At 38.0% G+C, this 17,099-nt stretch overlaps 1 protein-coding gene across 1 annotated transcript in view; it reads left to right on the top strand.

Annotated features, from left to right (window-relative positions):
- Positions 1 to 17,099, top strand: part of LOC108146894 (catenin alpha) — a 121,198-nt gene that overhangs the window by 19,654 nt on the left and 84,445 nt on the right. The window contains exon 3 of the mRNA XM_041708559.1: positions 10,315 to 10,632. Coding sequence (XP_041564493.1) covers positions 10,315 to 10,632 — 318 coding nt within the window. The remainder of the gene's footprint in view (positions 1 to 10,314; positions 10,633 to 17,099) is intronic.

The raw sequence follows: 17,099 nt of genomic DNA, 5'->3' as shown, positions 1-17,099 counted from the left end.
AATCTTTTTGAATTTTTAAAAAATTTTTTTTTTTGTTTCTTCGACATAGTAATGGTTAATAATTTTCGATTTACGGTTTAAATTTCATCAAAATCGGACGACTATATCATATAGCTCCCATAGGAACAATCGAAAAAAATACAAAAAAAATTATAACTTTGCCTTTTTTAAAATTATCTATTAGTTTTTCGACATATAGTAATGTTTAACTATTTCAGAATTACGTTTTAAATTTCATCAAAATTGGACGACTATATCATATAGCTCCCATAGGAACAATCGGAAAAAAATACAAAAAAATATAACTTTGCTGTTTTTTAATTTTTTTTATTAGTTCTTAGACATATAGTAATGGTTAAATATTTCAGAATTACGGTTTAAATTTCATCAAAATCGGACTATTATACTATATAGCTCCCATAGAAATAATATAAATATATAAAATAACTATCTAATAATTGAGCTGCAAATCATCATAGCTTTAATGTTTTTAAACATATATGCAAGTAAATCTTAATTTTAATGTTTTCAAAAATATTTAATTCTTGCTGCAAGGGTATATGAACTTCGGCTTGCCGAAGTTTGCTTCCTTTCTTGTTTATGGTTAGAATTAATCGATTTATTTCAAATAAGCAAAGTTATCCTACAACCGATTACCATTTTATGGTAATTTCACGATACTCCTCTCATAAAATCCTTCGTCCTTATTTGCAAAAAGCTGAGCCAGTCGGTTTTCCCAATACTCTCTTGTAGCTTTTTTTTTGCGCTATCCATATCTTTCGACACTGATAGGAAAAGGTGGTAGTAACTCGGTGCGATGTCCGGGCTATAAGGTGGATGCAAAAGAACCTCCCATCCAAGCTCTCAGAGCTTCTGGCGAGTCGCTATTTATGTGTGTGGTCTAGCGAATGTGAGTGTGTGGAGTGTCAGCCAGGCGTCGGCAGCTTTAGGTGGCAGCTAAAAGTTGGGACAAGCTGTGGGGGTGAAAAAGAAAAGCACTCGGCGATCGCGGTGAAAAGACTAATCGAACTTCTTCAAAAAATAGCGCGGAAATGAACTGAAAAACTAGCTTATTCTATGCGCTGAGCGCAGTCGCAACTGTCCAAGAGTGGCTGGAACGCTGAAAGATTTAGAGCGCGGCCTTTGAGAACGGGAGAGCGAGGGCCGTCTGAACATTTAACATAAAGGACAGTGCCGAAAAGGATGAGTGAAGATCTGCGAAAAGTAATGTTTTCAATTTTAAAGTGTAATAATGGCAATCGGTCTTTCGCTATATATAGAGGTTTGAATGTCAGTATAAAATTTAGACTGGTCTGGTTTTTTCAGCGAACAGCGACTTTGACTCAAAGCTAGCTGAAGATATAGAACTTCTTAGTGTCTTATGAATTCTTCTTCAGAGCGCAATGCCAAATTCTATTGGATAGAAGTTTAAAATTGTTAGTTAATGACAAATAACTTACTGAAAAAGCAAGCAGTCTAAGCGGTCACACAAGCAAAGGCCTACCGATTGCTAGATAGGCAGCGAGTTGGCACTTAGTAACGGTAGTGACTAGTAATCAAAAAAAAATACGAGCTTGCAACTTCGAACAGGAATTTTATATTATATTTAATGCTGTGACGTCATAATAAAACCCTTATAACTTTTAAAATAATGGTTCTTTTTTGCAATTTTTGGACGGACAAATGGACGAAAACGTATATGGCTAGAATAGGCTGGTGTTCCTTATCAAGAACATATACCGTAAAGGGTCGAAAACGCTTCCTTATACAGGGTATTGAGTATTTTATTGAGTAGCCCCAACATAACGGTCTGTTTGTGACTGTACTCACTGTACTCATTTGACTGTCCCAGGAGGTCTTGCAGAAGGCCATCCCATCGGCCCGATTTCCAAGCACATTTTCGATGGTTTTGACCTTATGGCGACTTCAATCTCGTGTTTTTGTTCGTCAATCTGGATGGATGGCATAGCACTCAAAACGCATTTGCAAGGCGGCCAGGATACATCGCCCTTTCGGCTGATTATTTAATTTTCTAACGTACTGCGCAGAGGTTCGACTGTAACGTGGCTGAGGTACGTAGCGCCGTCCTACTGGTACCATATCTTCCAACTTGCCGCAACAGATTAACGGTTACGGCGGTTACGGTTACGGCAGTTACTCGTTGTGGATGCATTAACTTCTCCTCGACGTGCGTGTTTTCGGAGCACCAAACACGTCAATTCTGTTTATTGTCGTGACCATCGGGTTTAAGGATATTTTTTATATTTTTATTTTTTCGCATGTTCCTGGTAACCTTAAGGTACCTATTCAATAAAGTTACACACAGAAATTTCTTTTTGGACGCGTTTCCCAAAAATATTATTATTAAGCTGCCGAGTAGAATTTTTTGTGGAGGAACTAGGCCGATTTTTTTTTCCAATTGCTTGGCCGAGTACGATATCGAATTTTTTTTTGTTCCATGTTTCCAGCCTTTAATCGGTTAAAAAATTACGTAAAAAAATTAATTTTTTCACTTATTGTGTAAACATTATCGACGTAACTAGGAATCTAAAATATAATATTGCTCTAAATCAACCCGCTCGCCAAAACGTGATTTAAACATGTGCTATCAAAAATGTTCCAAGGTTCTGGAAAAATTTTTTTTTTCAAGTTAAAAAAAAAAATTTATAAGTTAAAAATGTGTTTTTAAATACTAATAAAAAATACTTCGGATATGTAGGAACTTTTGTAATTAATTTCCTTAATAACCACTCTATTTCTCGGCTCGAGAGTAGAAGACCCAATTAATCTGAATAAAGAAAAAAAAGCGCTCTTCGGCCCATTGCGCGAACTGAAAACGCATCGGATGGTCGCGCGCCTTTAGCTCCTGCATCAATTGCATTTTATAGATACAAAAAAATATCTTCGGCCCATTCCGCGTTCTGAAAATTTGAACTTTGTACGACTTCAGACTAAGGTCTTTAGTCAATAATCGTTGCAGCGACGTGCTAAAAGTGTCCTTTTGATGATGATGGGTTGTCACACACACTCAGCGGCAATATTTTTGGCCGAACGCTCTGGACGAACACGGAAACGCGTTGGCTTGCCCATTAACGATACTGGTTTGTTTACGCACATGTTGAAAAAAATTGGTTCATAAACTGCCTAGAAGGATTTCATTTTTATTTTTCATGCGGTTTCGGTTGCAGACTGATTACTTTGGAACCAGTTGTCAGTATTTCCCGATCTTAAAGATTTGGTAAACCGCAAACCTTTGACTAAATATTTGACAAATTGGCAGCATCATTTGAGCAAAATTGGTAGTCCACCCTGTACATGCAGCATATTTTTCATCAAATACAATATTTTACAGAACTGAAATAGAAAAATGTACAGTTAATTAAAATATATTCTATTAATTTAAATGTGCACATATTTAATTTTACTTTGCTGCTTTTTCCTGTGTGTAAGGTACAAGACAAATAGGTTTACGCTGATTTTACCCGTTCCAGTAGTTCAGGAGCAATATTCAGCTCAGTCTTTCGAGTCCTAACTGTTTTGTTTATCAATCACCTAAACAGAACGTTGAATAAAAATCAACTTATGCTCATTAATCAACTTTGCTTTATTTATTGAATCTTCTCTTAGCTTTGAGACTAACAATAAGTTTTCGAATCTTAAAAGTTAAACATTAACTAACAGTGGACTGTAATTTTGGTTGCGCGTTCCTCAAGTTGGTCGCTGGGTAGGTAAGTAATTGCGACGAAGACGGGATTGGTTGCACAACCTTGTTAGACCTCTTGCAAGGTGGTTGGGGTGCAAAGAAAGCTTGGTGAGGTACTTATCCTTTTCTTCTGCGATAACTGCTTTGACTGGTGGGATGTTCAAGTCACGATGTATGTTTTCGTTGCGAACGTACCACGGTGCCCCGCTGATCGTTCTCAGGATTTTTGATTGAGCCCTCTGGATTATGTCGATGTTGCTATTGCTAGCATACCCCCATAACTGGGAGCCGTATAGGCTTTAGTACTGAGTTGTACAGCAGGACTTTGTAGTCTAAGCTAAGGGAAGATCGAGCGTTGATGAGCCAGTGTAGGCTACTGGCTTTCAACTTTAAGTGTGTTCTTTTGGCTTCAATGTGCCGGCGCCATGTGAGTCTTCTGTCGAGATGTACTCCTAGATACGTTACTTCGTTTGATTGCGGAAGCAGGGTGTTATTTAATGTGAGGGGTGGGCAGTTTTGCCTATTCAGGGTGAAAGTAACGTGCTTGCATTTTTGTTCATTTACTTTAATTCGCCAATCAGATAGCCATTTTTCAACGTCGGCCAAGTGAAGAGCTAGTTGCGCAGTTGCTTGTATTGGACATTTTGAACGGCTGAGTATAGCTGTATCATCAGCAAAAGTAGATGTTGTCAGTCGACTGCTTGTCGGGATGTCTGCTGTGTAGAGGACATATAATGTTGGCCCGAGCACGCTACCTTGGGGGACTCCAGCCAAAATAGAAAAATCGTCAGATATGGCAGTGTTACATCTCACAGCAAATTTTCTGTCGTGTAGATAAGACTCTAAAAGTTTGTGAGTGTTGCTGGGAAGCATTGTCTTGATCTTGTACATTAGGCCTTCTAGCCAAACTCTGTCAAACGCTTGAGAGACGTCCAGAAATATGGCGGTGCAGTACTCACGTTTTTCGAACGCGTTTCGAATTTCTGATGTTATTCGGTTGACCTGCTCAATCGTTGCGTGTTTTTCTCGAAATCCGAATTGGTGTGATGGAATTCCATTCTGGATTCGTAGATATGTGTTTATCCGAGTCAATATGCATTTTTCAAAGAGTTTAGATAAGCATGAAAGTAGGCTTATAGGTCTGTACGATGTGGGGATTGTGGGGTCTTTTCCTGGCTTCGAAATCATTATAATAATTGACTTTTTCCATCTTTTTGGAAAGTGGCCATGTTAACCGATGGCATTGAAGAGATGTGTAATGGTGCGAACGGCACAATATGGAAGCTCCGTGATCATTTTAGGGGTAATGAGGTCGCAGCCTGGAGATTTTCTCGGGTTCATATGGTTTTTGATGATGCTAACGATTTCCAATGGGCGAAACTCGATTGGCTCATGGTGAAGCTGGGTGTCATATGCAAAAGTCGGCAGAGTGAATGCATTGGTGGCAGGATTTGGTTGAAAGACATTTTTAAGGTGGTCGGCGAATGTGCTGGCTCTATCTTTATGCTGCGCGCCCAGCAGCCTGAGGGGTTTCAAATAGGCATCCCGGGTTCTTTCGGTGAGCTAAGAGATGGGTGGGCTCTCCATAGTGAGTGTTTTGAGCAAGTTGATGACAGTTGCTCTATATAACGGCGCTGGGCATATGATTCTTCTTGTTTTAGAGCTTTAGTTAGTTGCCGTGAGGCGTATTTCAAGTTCTGCCTGGCAGATGGCGATCTATAGAATTGGCACTCCCGACGTAAGCGCCGCTTTTCTAGGACAAGCTGTTCGATTTGTAGATTTGACTTCTTTTGCTCGCATTGAATATTTGGGGTTGGGGGTGTGGAAACTCGAGCCGCAGTGACGAGTATGGACTCCAGTGTAGTTACAAAGTTGTCTATGTCAGCTTCGTCGTTGAGGCGAGGACATAGCTCAATATGTGAGCTAATATATTTTCTAAACTTGAGCCAGTTGGTTTTTTGTGAGGTCAGGTTAAACTGGTGTTCTAATATTCCTGGTTGTTGGAGAAGATGAAATAAAACCGGCGAGTGATCAGATGAAAGATCCGAAAGGCATTCGGCGCTTATAAGATTTTTGGGAAGTCAATAAGATCGGGTAGTTTCTTTGGGTCTGTCGGCCAGTATGTTGGTCTACCAGAAGAGACATAGTCAAGCTTGTTGTTGGATTTTATGATTGCATTGTAAAGCAGCTTCCCTTTTGGAGTCACGAGGCGAGATCCCCAGTGTGTGTGTTTGGCATTGTAGTCTCCTGCTGCTATAAAATGGTCACCTAATGTGTTGAAGAACTGCAGAAACTCATATTCGGTTATATTGAAACGAGGGGGGCAGTATACGGCGGCTAGAGTTAGTTGGTTGCCGGTAATCAGTTGTATGCCTATAGATGTGGCCTGTAGATAGTTTTTAGCAGTTTTGTTATAATAGTGGTGCTTAATACGACTTCTGATTAGAATGCCAGTCCCACCATGTGCTTTACCGTCCGGATGATTTGTTCCTTAGAATGAGTAGCCTCTTATTTGAAAATTGTATCTGTTTGTAAGGTGTGTTTCTGAAAGTAGCATTACATCGATGTGATTGTCGAGTAGAAATTGAGTTAACTCAAGTTTGTGCTGTGAGACGCCGTTAGCGTTCCACGTAGAAATTCGTAGGGACGTCATTATTTTGATTGTTGTGAGACCAGCATTTGAATCAGAAGATTTTGGTTTCGCATTAAATCTTGCATAGTTGTGCGCATAAACGACATAAACTCCATTAGGCTCTGTTGCAGGCTAACTATCATTGCTTCAAAGTTGCTTTGTGTCTGCTCCGTTGGTTGACGTTGTTGAGTCATGTTGTGTTCTAGACATGCTGCTTGTGGAAATGAAGTTTTAGATACAGGAAGAGCCAGTCCTAATTTTAGAGCGCTTGCAAATGTCACATTTTTGTTGAGGGTTACGGGTTCTAGTGAGGAGCTGGGTGCAGTCGAAAAGAAGACTTCAGGGTTTGATTTTGATGCTGTGAGCTTTGCGTTGTGGGAGCGGGCAGTGGTTCCTCGTTGATGGATGCGACTTTTTAGCTCCTTGTATATTGGGAAACCTCTGTAGTTGGCTGTATGATTGCCGCCACAGTTGCCGCACTTTTTTACATTGGAGTCGTTTTTGCTCGCTGGGCAGAGTGCTGAGTCATGAAGGTCTCCACAAACTGCACACACTGGGCGTAGTGTGCAGTATGACTTTGTATGGCCATATTCTTGGCAGTTCGTACATTGTACCGGCCCATTGCGCTTATGTGGTTGCTCTACTGTGATTCTACGGTGGAGGAGGATTTGAAGTTTGTATATGGGGTGCACTTCGTTTCTATTAAGGGGCTTAGTTTCCGGTTCGAGCTCTATCTTGAAGAGTGGTTGCGGTTTCCTATCCCTGTTCAAGATATTGAAGACTGTCTTAGTGTTAAAGCCTTTGTCTTGTAGTGCATTTTTTACTTCTTCAGGTGTTACATCGGATTCAATTCCTTTAAGTACAACTTGCAGACCCTTGCTGCTTTTAAGTTGGTACGTGTAGAAGTTCTTTTTCTTGTCATTAAGATATTTAGACAACACTCGGTAATTGTCTTCGTTCTTCGTTTGAACTTTTGTTTCGTGTATGCTGCCCTTCACAAGGGGAATTATATGGAAGTTATCTTTTCCAATAAGCTCAATTATTTTGTTAACAAGTTCATTGCAGCTTTTCTCCCGGATGTATATTGGGGGGGGGCTTCGGTTTCTTCTTCTCAGCTTCGGTAGCTTCGTCAACCTCTTCGTCAGTAGCGTCTTCCAAAATTTTAAATCTGTTTGTATTAATGGGCGTTTCAGTCTCAGCTGAATTATAATTGGCACGGGTTATTTTTCGCTTAGAATTTAGGGGGCTCAGCTTTCTTTTTATTTGGATGTAGCGATCCATACCAGTCTGCACAGCCGGCCTTTTATTTTCGTTGCTTATTGTGTATTTTTCGGGCAGCGCAGCGAACGCCGTTTTTGTGTTGGCTATGGGTTTGTTTATCGATGGCGAAGTTGCTGATGATGATAATAAACGGTTGGTCGATACCGTTGCTGCTGTTGTTGTCGTTGTTGTTGTTGTTACCGTTGCAGTGGTTAAAGACACTGCTGTGCTACTTACTGTTGATAATAATAGGTCAGTGCATACATGCATTGGAGTACACTCGGCACTTTTTGGCTTTAGAGACATCGATGGTAGCGCGGGAGAGCAAGAGCGCGCTCTCTCGCTCGTTACGTTCAAGAGGTCAGTCGAACTGGGGGTGATTGACCGCGTATTGTCTGGGTTTGCATAATTTTCGGTTGCAGTAAACGAGAAATATGCATTATTTCTGATCGATGAGAACCGTCTCTCGTCTTGCTCGCGCTGACGGTGCATGCGGATATCGTTTTGACTCATTGTCTTCACTTTAATTATAGTCTGCGTATATTAATTAATTAATTAATTAATATGTGTGTTTGCGATTACATCGCAAGAAGCGTCTTTTCGCGTTGTAGTAGGTTGGTTAGAAACCAATCTACCTATTTGTGCCCGAGGGTCTTTGCGGAATTTGATTATTTTCGATTTGCACTGGCTAGACCGACTCGCCTAGTGATGCTGATCAAGAATATATATACTTTATAGGGTCGGAGATGTCTCCTTCACTGCGTTGCAAACTTCTGACTGAAATTATACTACCCTCTGCAAGGGTATAAAAATAGATTTTTTAAATGTAACTTTTATATTTTGTAATTTTTTTAAAATTGTTTTCGACTTATTAATAATTTGACAGTTCAGAATTACACTTTGAATTTTATTAAAATCACAAAGCGATGTCATCTAGCTGCCATACGAACTATCGAATAATTAAGCTGCAAATCATCATATCTTCAATGATTTTAAATATATACGCAAGTAAATGATAATTTTAATGTTTTCAAGAATATTTAATTTTTGCAATAGCTGCAAGGGTATATAAACATCGGGTTGCCGAAGTTTGCTTACTTTCTTTTTTTTGTTTGCTTTAAAAACCAAGTACGCTTTCTATAAGTTTCTTTAAAAATGCAAAATGTTTTCATTCCTTCTAAAAATATAACAAATTGTTGTATAAATGGATTTTTTATAAGAATCGAGGTGGCCATTGATAACCAAGATATAATTCTTTCATGTATATCTTAAGAAAAGTGGGATCCATCGAAAACCTTCTCCGATGGACGGCGAATTATAAAGTACTCACGGTTGTGTCCACAATTCTTTGGCCGACCGATAGTCGGGTCAAAATTGATCAATTTTTATGTTTGTTTTTGGCAGAGGGTTTAATACGCCCTGTTCCAAATTTCACTTCCAAAAAAATCACACAGATTCGAATTTCCCAGACCTTTTCCAGTTTTCACTTCCAACAGATTCACGCAGAATCTAAATTCCCTCTGTTAATTCTCTGTTAACTTCCTAAAAAATCTCACGGAAACTTTCACCCAAGCAATTGGCTGGCGGATTCAATTCCGCTAGCGCAAATTAATAAAGTGCAGATGATATTTTTATCTTATTCTTTGATGTTTTATGAAGAACACTCACTGCATAACAAAATTGGTTAATAATAACTTGTTTGACTTTTAAAAAATTATTTTGCGGTTGCACCTCAGGATCGATTTCATTCGGCATTTTAGGAGGCTGCAAGGGTTGTCATGGTACGAAAAAAAGTATTTTTCTGGGACTCTTCTGGGGCTTTTTGTGTTCGTTTAAATGTCGTAAGATAGGTATTTATTCAAAGTTTAAACTTAACATAACTTAACTTACCGCTTAACTTAATGTTTTATGGGTGCGAAACGTGTTTCGTTTCCTTTTTCATCGCCTTTGGCAACTCTCGTTCTCAACACTACTTGTGAAAGGTCACAACGCTGACATCAGAAGTTTTTAGCACTGGCCATAAAGCGGCATACAATATTTTGAAAATATGTACGCGTTAAAACAGTATTCCATTAACTGAGGGACATCAGCGGGCCAAAATTTAATTAGCCCTGAGGCCGCAAAGCTCTGACAAATCAAACACTTGACAAACAAAAGGGACAAAAAGAAAGGAAATTTCTTATTTTGAAGGGAAATTCGAAAATTTTATAAAATTCAGTTCCGAGTGAAAAGCGGAAACGGCCTGTATTACTTTATAAATTATAACTCGATTTTGAAAATTTTTAAGTCTAACGATAGGTATGACCGATTTTTTATTTTTTAAATAAACTTGCGCTGCGTAAAAAATTTACTAGAATCCGTAATTAAAATCTCTAGCTTTTATAGTTTCCGAGACGTTCATACGGACGGACAGACAAACATGGCTAGATAGACCTATTATTATTCAAGAAAATATAATATTCCTTCTACCTGTTAAATACTTTTCAACGATAACAATAAACCCTTTTACTCAACGAGTACCGTGTAATAAAATTGGTGGTGGTACGTTTGGTTTCTCATTATATTACAGATATTTTTATATATAGCATCTTAGACTTTTTTCTCATAATTAATTTAACGGAAGTTAGCTCTATTTTTCTTGTTGGCTATAAGATCATAAAATATTTAAGAAATTAATATCGTACCACAATAATCTAAATCGTACTAATTTCTTTCTTAGCAATTCGGTCGAAATGCTGGAGAACTTATAAAACAAGCAGCCAAACGGCAACAGGAACTTAAGGATCCTCAGTTAAGGGACGACTTAGCAGCTGCTCGTGCGATGCTTAAAAAACATTCAACTATGCTTTTAACTGCGTCAAAAGTGTATGTTCGCCATCCCGAACTAGATCTAGCAAAAGTGAATCGCGATTTTATTCTGAAACAAGTGTGTGATGCTGTCAATACCATAAGCGATGTTGCTCAAGGAAAGTCTTCCCAACCGACAGATATTTACAGTGGAGCAGGAGAGTTGGCTGCAGCTTTGGACGATTTTGACGTAAGTAAGATTAAGATTACTATTATTATAATGAAGATTTCTATTATTTCCGTTAAATACAAATCAAAAATTACAACATTTAAATCATGTTCACGATCTTGTGTTCCTTCCACTCTATACGGAACAAACAATAAAATAATTTAAGCAAACAGTTGCAGTATAAGCTTATAATTTAATAACTTAAATAGCGACCAAAAACTTTATAAAATTGTTATTATATTTGACATTAAAATGAAGGATCTAAAAGCTAAAATTTTATAATTAAGGCAGTGTCATAGTAATGAAGTGTTACCTAATAGAAAAATGTTGTTTCGTACTACAAGAATTTCTAGAATTCGAATTTAAAATCTCTAGTTTTTATAGTTTCAAAATCTTGACGTTCATGCAGCTTGCAAATGAGGCTCTAATATTGTGGCGCTCAGGTGATAGTCGAGGGAGGATTTAACGATAACGGCAGCACCACCACGATGCCGATCAGGGTGGTTGGCAGAGTGTACAGCACATCCATAAGTACAGAAAAAATAACGCCTGGTAAAATGCCTAAGTAGAATGTCAATGTTGCGTTCCTGGTGGAAGTGCTCAACCTCCAGAGATTGGATAACTAAGCCATCATGCTGCTTCACCTTAATATAACAACTGATTTCAGAAGGCTTCTGACAGGTCTTGACCGGTCGTTCAGTCAGAGAGGTCTTGTCAGCAGTCACAATGTTTTGCTGGCATAGTGGGCCCATTACATTGTGGCGTGAAACACATGCTGGTAAGAGCTGATTTGAGGATACAGGAAGACGCGAGGTAAAAAAGTTTTGTGAGCCGAGGGTATAGATGTTTTAAGGATACGCTTTTGAATCCAGCTTACGTCTTTCAATCGCCTCTAAAAAGATAGGCAGAAGGAATGGGCAAGCCTTGTCCTTCTTGTCATGGTCACCAGCACTTCTGGCCCAGCTTGGCAAAAGTGAGCAACAATTTTTAGAATGCCAAATTCTTGTCTTCTGACCTTATTGAACTTATTCTCTGAAGTTTCACTGTCCCCACTAGATAATCATATAACCAATCACTAAATGAGTTGATAAAGTCATGTCAGCTTAATAGCTAAAGATTTGTAACTTTCGCAATCGTATTTTTTAATGCGTTCGCAGATCCAGTTTAAAACCGGTGGAGATTAAACGGATATATCATATAGCTGCCATAGGAACAATCAGGCCGAAATGGTGGATTTCGCCGTTCTATTTAAGTTTGTGTTTTTAACGCTGGGCTTAGCCCTAAAATATGTTTTTATAGTATTAGAGATTTTATCAAACTGGTTGTATATATCCTAAAGCCTATAACTGATCATGTTAAAAAGTCTTGGTTATCGGACGACTATATCCAGGAAAAGACAAATTTAAAAAATGAACACATTTAGTCAAATACGCATTTTATTCCATTCAATACATTTCGAATTTTGTGCATTTGAATGGCTTTACTCTATTTTTTATTCCCGTTACTCGTTTACACTATAAAGTATATTTTTGATCAGGATCAATAGCCGAATCGATCTAGCCAGTCCGTATGTTAATTGTTAATTATTTATTAATGTAAGCAATGAAGTGCTTGTGAAAATAATTTTTTTTATCATATAATTCTATGATGCCAAACGACAATACGGGGAAATTTTTAACGATACGCCCCTACTCACTTCGAGGGGTAGGCACATAAAATTACGAATCAGAATATGACAAAAAGTTAACAGTTTATTATATTTACACGCTTTTTTGGGAGCCACGTATACTTTGTTTATCTTATCTTTAACTTTTATTGATTTATAGTTAACAACAACTAACTGCTAATTTACACCTACATGCTAAAATAAGTTAACTTAAATAAATAAATATTACAAGATTCGAGAAAAGCATAAATGTTTGATGACAACCCATCAATAGAATTTTCCAAAGGTATTACAGGATACACTGCATTATAATTTGAACAAAGCACAAAGCAAAGGGCTCATGAAGGGCAAAGTTGGATCTACAAATTGGCAAGTGAATAGGGCAAAAAGTACGATTAAATCTTGAGCGAACAGCGATGTCAATATAGCTAAGGAGGAGGCCAGAGTTCACCTCACCTATGATAAGCTTATGCCATAAAATTACTCCGATGCACATTCTACGATGTTTTAAAGACTTTAAATCAATTAACATTAACCTTGCCGAGTAAGGTGGCAAACCCCTCACCGGGTCCCAATTTAGCTGTCGAAGAGCAAATAATAAAAATTGCTTATGGACTGACTTGATTCATTTTTGTTGATCAATATATTGAGGGCAGAAAACCAATAAGAGCCATGTTGTGCGAGAGAAATAATGGAGGCACATATATGTTGAAGTTGACAAGTGACCAGCTGCTCGAAAAGTTTAGGTATAACAGAAAGTTTGGCTATACCACGATAATTTTTAACATCGGACCCTGAACCTTTTTTATGAGTTGGAATACAAGTAATAAGAGATTCATTCCAAATTCTCGGAAACTCTGAAGATAATAAAGGTAAGTTAAATAGAAACGTGATTGGCAAAGACAGAGCTTCGGCACAGTTTCTTAGAACAGGGATGTTTTCAGGGTAAGGCCGCCTTAGTCTGAATTTTTGCAACGATCTCATCATTCAACAAGGCAGAGAAAAGGGAGGGCTTCTGAGGACATTTGCGAGAGTGTCGTTATTAACAAATATTAAGTCAAAAAGTCTATCCATATGTTTCTTAACAAAGTTTATCTGACCCAGAGACAAGACCGTCAGGCCGTCGATAAAGTCGTGCTGGTTTTCGACAAAAAACAGATTGGAGTCCAATGAATAAATCCAAGACACGTTAGATATGTTAAAATCGCCAATTATAATTAGGTGGTCCTCATCGACAATAGAAGAGGATACTAATTAAATGGCAGACAGGTGCATTAAATAGAGAGAAGTATCAGATCTAGGTGGAATGTAAAAGCAAGTTATATAAATATTAATGTTATTGATATTAATTTTAACTGCAACGAATTCAATGGAATGCGGGTTTTCAAAAGGAAAAATCTCCGATGAAAGTGATTTGTAAACTGCAATTAATACGGTCAGTTCCATAGGTAAAACACTTATCAACGAATATTTCTTGATCGGAAACCGAAGAGTTTAGCCATGTTTCAGTTAACGCAATAACGTCGGCGTCGGTGGAAAGACTATTAACATACACCTTACTCAGTTTACCCAGTGGCTTCGCACATTTTGGTATAAAATTGAAAGATTCGTTTTACTTAGATTTTTGAAGCAGCTGATTTTGAGCCACGAGGCTGGTCTTTCTGAAAATATTCATGTACTAAAGTATTAACTGACCAAAGTGTGGAATCAAGTGCCTTAGAGAAATAAGAATCAAAGATACGAGTTTAAAAGAAGAGAGTCGTCACGAATATTGATTTTTGAATAACCTCACTCAGAGGAATCCCAGAGACATCAGAAGTTGCCACGCTGTTTCTTGAACGGTTACTTCTCGGAACACCACTTAAAGGAACATAAGTGCGTTTAGGAGCCGCAAGGCTTGGGCCAGGCATATCGTTGGGGAAGGAAACAGCACCAGATGTAGAAGCGGATGTAGGAGCAGAGTTGGTAGCAACAGGAGCAAGTTGTAATTCAAGAGAGACCATGTTTTCTTGCGGTAGAACATTGCCAAGTGATTCCGTAGCCAATGAGGCACGCGAGGGAACAAAAGAAGGTCCACAAGGGGAAGTGTGAGCCAGTGGCAGAGACGGTGTTAAGTAGTTCGGCGAAAGGTCCATATTATTATCGAGATGGATGGTAAATCATAAACAGGAAGTTGAAGATTATTATTTGGGATTTTTCTATTCGTTGACTCGCTAAGAATCTTAAGTCCAAGAAACTGAGCTTCCACTGCCAGGAATTTTTCATTCATAGCGTTGAAGATTTTACGAACTTCAATAAATCCAGTCCTAGTTTGCCTCATGAACGTACGCATTTATCCGTCATCTCGCGGCAAGACGTGCAGGCCCAGGTAAAACCCCAACACGGCCGTTGAAGCCAGCTCCAGCACACTTAACATGCGAACAGTTATCACATAACCAGCAGATCAGGTAGGTATCGCCACTAATATACTCGCATTTATTAGCAGTGCAAACGACGGTCATTTTGGTTAATTATCAGGTCACTATGCACAGAAGAAGAGAGGAGCGCGAGTGTAGTTTGTGAGCATCAGTATCAGCCTCAAGTGTAAGCGAGAAATGTTGGGCAGCAGCTGCAAGCCCTTAACGGCAGCGGAGCAGATACCGTATAAACGTTGAAGCAGCAGCGGGGTGAAGAGCGGTCAGATGTAGGCGTTGAACAGCAGAGCAGCAGCCACCATGACCATGCAGAGCAATAAGAAAAATAGTCAATTGGCAGCTTATTTAATAAAATATACCGTCATTAACTTTTAATGACTATATATGTATAATACGTATTTATGTAGGTAGCAGGGTTACTGACAACCGAGCTAAGCAAAGTACGTAAAACTCCGAAAAAAAACAGTGTGAAAGAGGAGTGTCGAATTACACGTCCGTTCAGATGAAACTCTCTGCAGTTCCTGCTCTAAGACATGAGACTTAAGTTTTTGGACTCAGTTATGCTATTGTTTTAGAACTTATTGAGTTATTAAGTCCTCTGCGGCCGCTCTGCCGCTGCTTGTCCATTGCTTTGCCGCAAAAAAAACTATTCTATGCTATCCTGTCCTATCCCGTGGTAATGGCTGATGTGGAGAGACAGAGTAAATGAACTTATAGTGAGGGGTGTTGGCTGACAATGCAGTTCCATCGTCGAGGAGTAAGAATTGACTTGAGCTATGATAATGAATATTTTTTCGTCACTTGCGGAAAAATGACCGGCTAGAGCTTAGAAAACTTTTGAGCGAATTGGAAAAAAAATGGTAGTGTTCTATGCACCTGGTATCCAAAATTCCTTACTAACTTACAAGTAAAGCTTGTGGAATTCTACTATGCAAACAATGATTTCTCATTAAAGAGGAACAGTTTTTGTACAAAAACATAATTGTTCTCTAAACTAACTACTACACTTAGAGTTGGCGAACGCTAGCGATTACTGACGAGGTAAATGTATTTTAGGTGGTAACCTTAAATTAGTTTTCATGTTCATTTGATAACCAATAAAATGATGACCATACTTTGCGGTCAACAACGGCCGTCAACAAAGACTGGTGCTAATCTTACGTAAAACATTTATATCGCACCCTGTATTTTTGCATAAAGTCTTATAAGTTAGGTCGATTTTTTAAACTCGGTTTTTTATGTAACGTTTACATGGACAGTGTCATCCCCTTATCCTATGCGCTTTAGTGCATTAAAGGCTTTGCAAAAAAAAAAAGTAGAGCAACATGCGATTTGTGGTCTGCGCATTGACTTTAAAGTGTATCACTCATACGTACTGTTGCCTTTGATAAAATATTTTGTTTTCATATAGTTGGCGTGGACTTGGTGTTATTTATTGGGTCTTGACGAAAAGGTAAACTTGTTACTTTTACAAACTGCTTATGAAATAAAAAATCCGTATGGCTATTGATCCCGTGATGGGATCAAGAAATCGAATTTCTTCTTTTTTGTGTTTAGCAGTTTTTACATATTTTTAAAATATATAAAATTTGGTGACCCAATTAAGTGTGAATGGTGGCCAACAAAACATTTGCTAAAATTTTATTAACATTTCATACGCGCTTATTTTTAATTGCACAGGTCTTAACGCAAATGTTTTACTTCAGGTTACTTTCGTAGTCGGGAAATTAAAATTCATTAAAATTTTCTATACCAATGTTAATTTGCAGCTGAAATTAAAATTGAAACTTGCATAAATGAATAAAAAATGCATAAATTTATTTGTTTTTTTTTTTACCTAATTCCATTTAAGAATAAAATTGATAAATTCAAGAGTTCTTTATAATCGCTCCGTTTTTGCCCAATTTGAACTTGCTCCGTTTTTTTTTTTAAGAGCTTCTAGCATCTTGTAATGTGAATACTATTAGGGATTGTCCTTTGCTTTATAGGAAACATCTTCTAAAGCAAACCGTGTCTGTTATATAAAGAATATTTTAATATTAAAAAAAATGTTAATCGTACTAGCACAAGCTTTCCCTTCCCCTTATTCATTAGCCATTGGATCCGTTGTTTCTTCAAAAACGAAATTCAGCTTTCCAACCAAATGTTTTTTCTGTTCTCCATTTTCTTACCTTTTGTGAACGACATCAATTGCCCAAAACTCATACTGACTTACGTGCCGTATGAGTATTTTGTATGGAAATTATGAGACCAATGTGCAAGGTCATAGAATTAATTTAAAATTGTTTGGATATTTATTAAATTTATTTTGCACCAATATTTACTATTTAAAATGGTGAAAGTAAAAATCCTTAGAAAAAAACGCCCTAAAGGACACTTTAAGATGTTAAAGAGTAGGTTTTCTTTAG

Source organism: Drosophila elegans, unplaced genomic scaffold (assembly GCF_018152505.1).
Source record: "Drosophila elegans isolate 14027-0461.03 unplaced genomic scaffold, ASM1815250v1 contig_271, whole genome shotgun sequence".
In the NCBI taxonomy this organism is placed as follows: domain Eukaryota; kingdom Metazoa; phylum Arthropoda; class Insecta; order Diptera; family Drosophilidae; genus Drosophila; species Drosophila elegans.
Note: the sequence above shows the minus strand (reverse complement) of the source record. Positions and strands in the feature narration are given on the sequence as shown.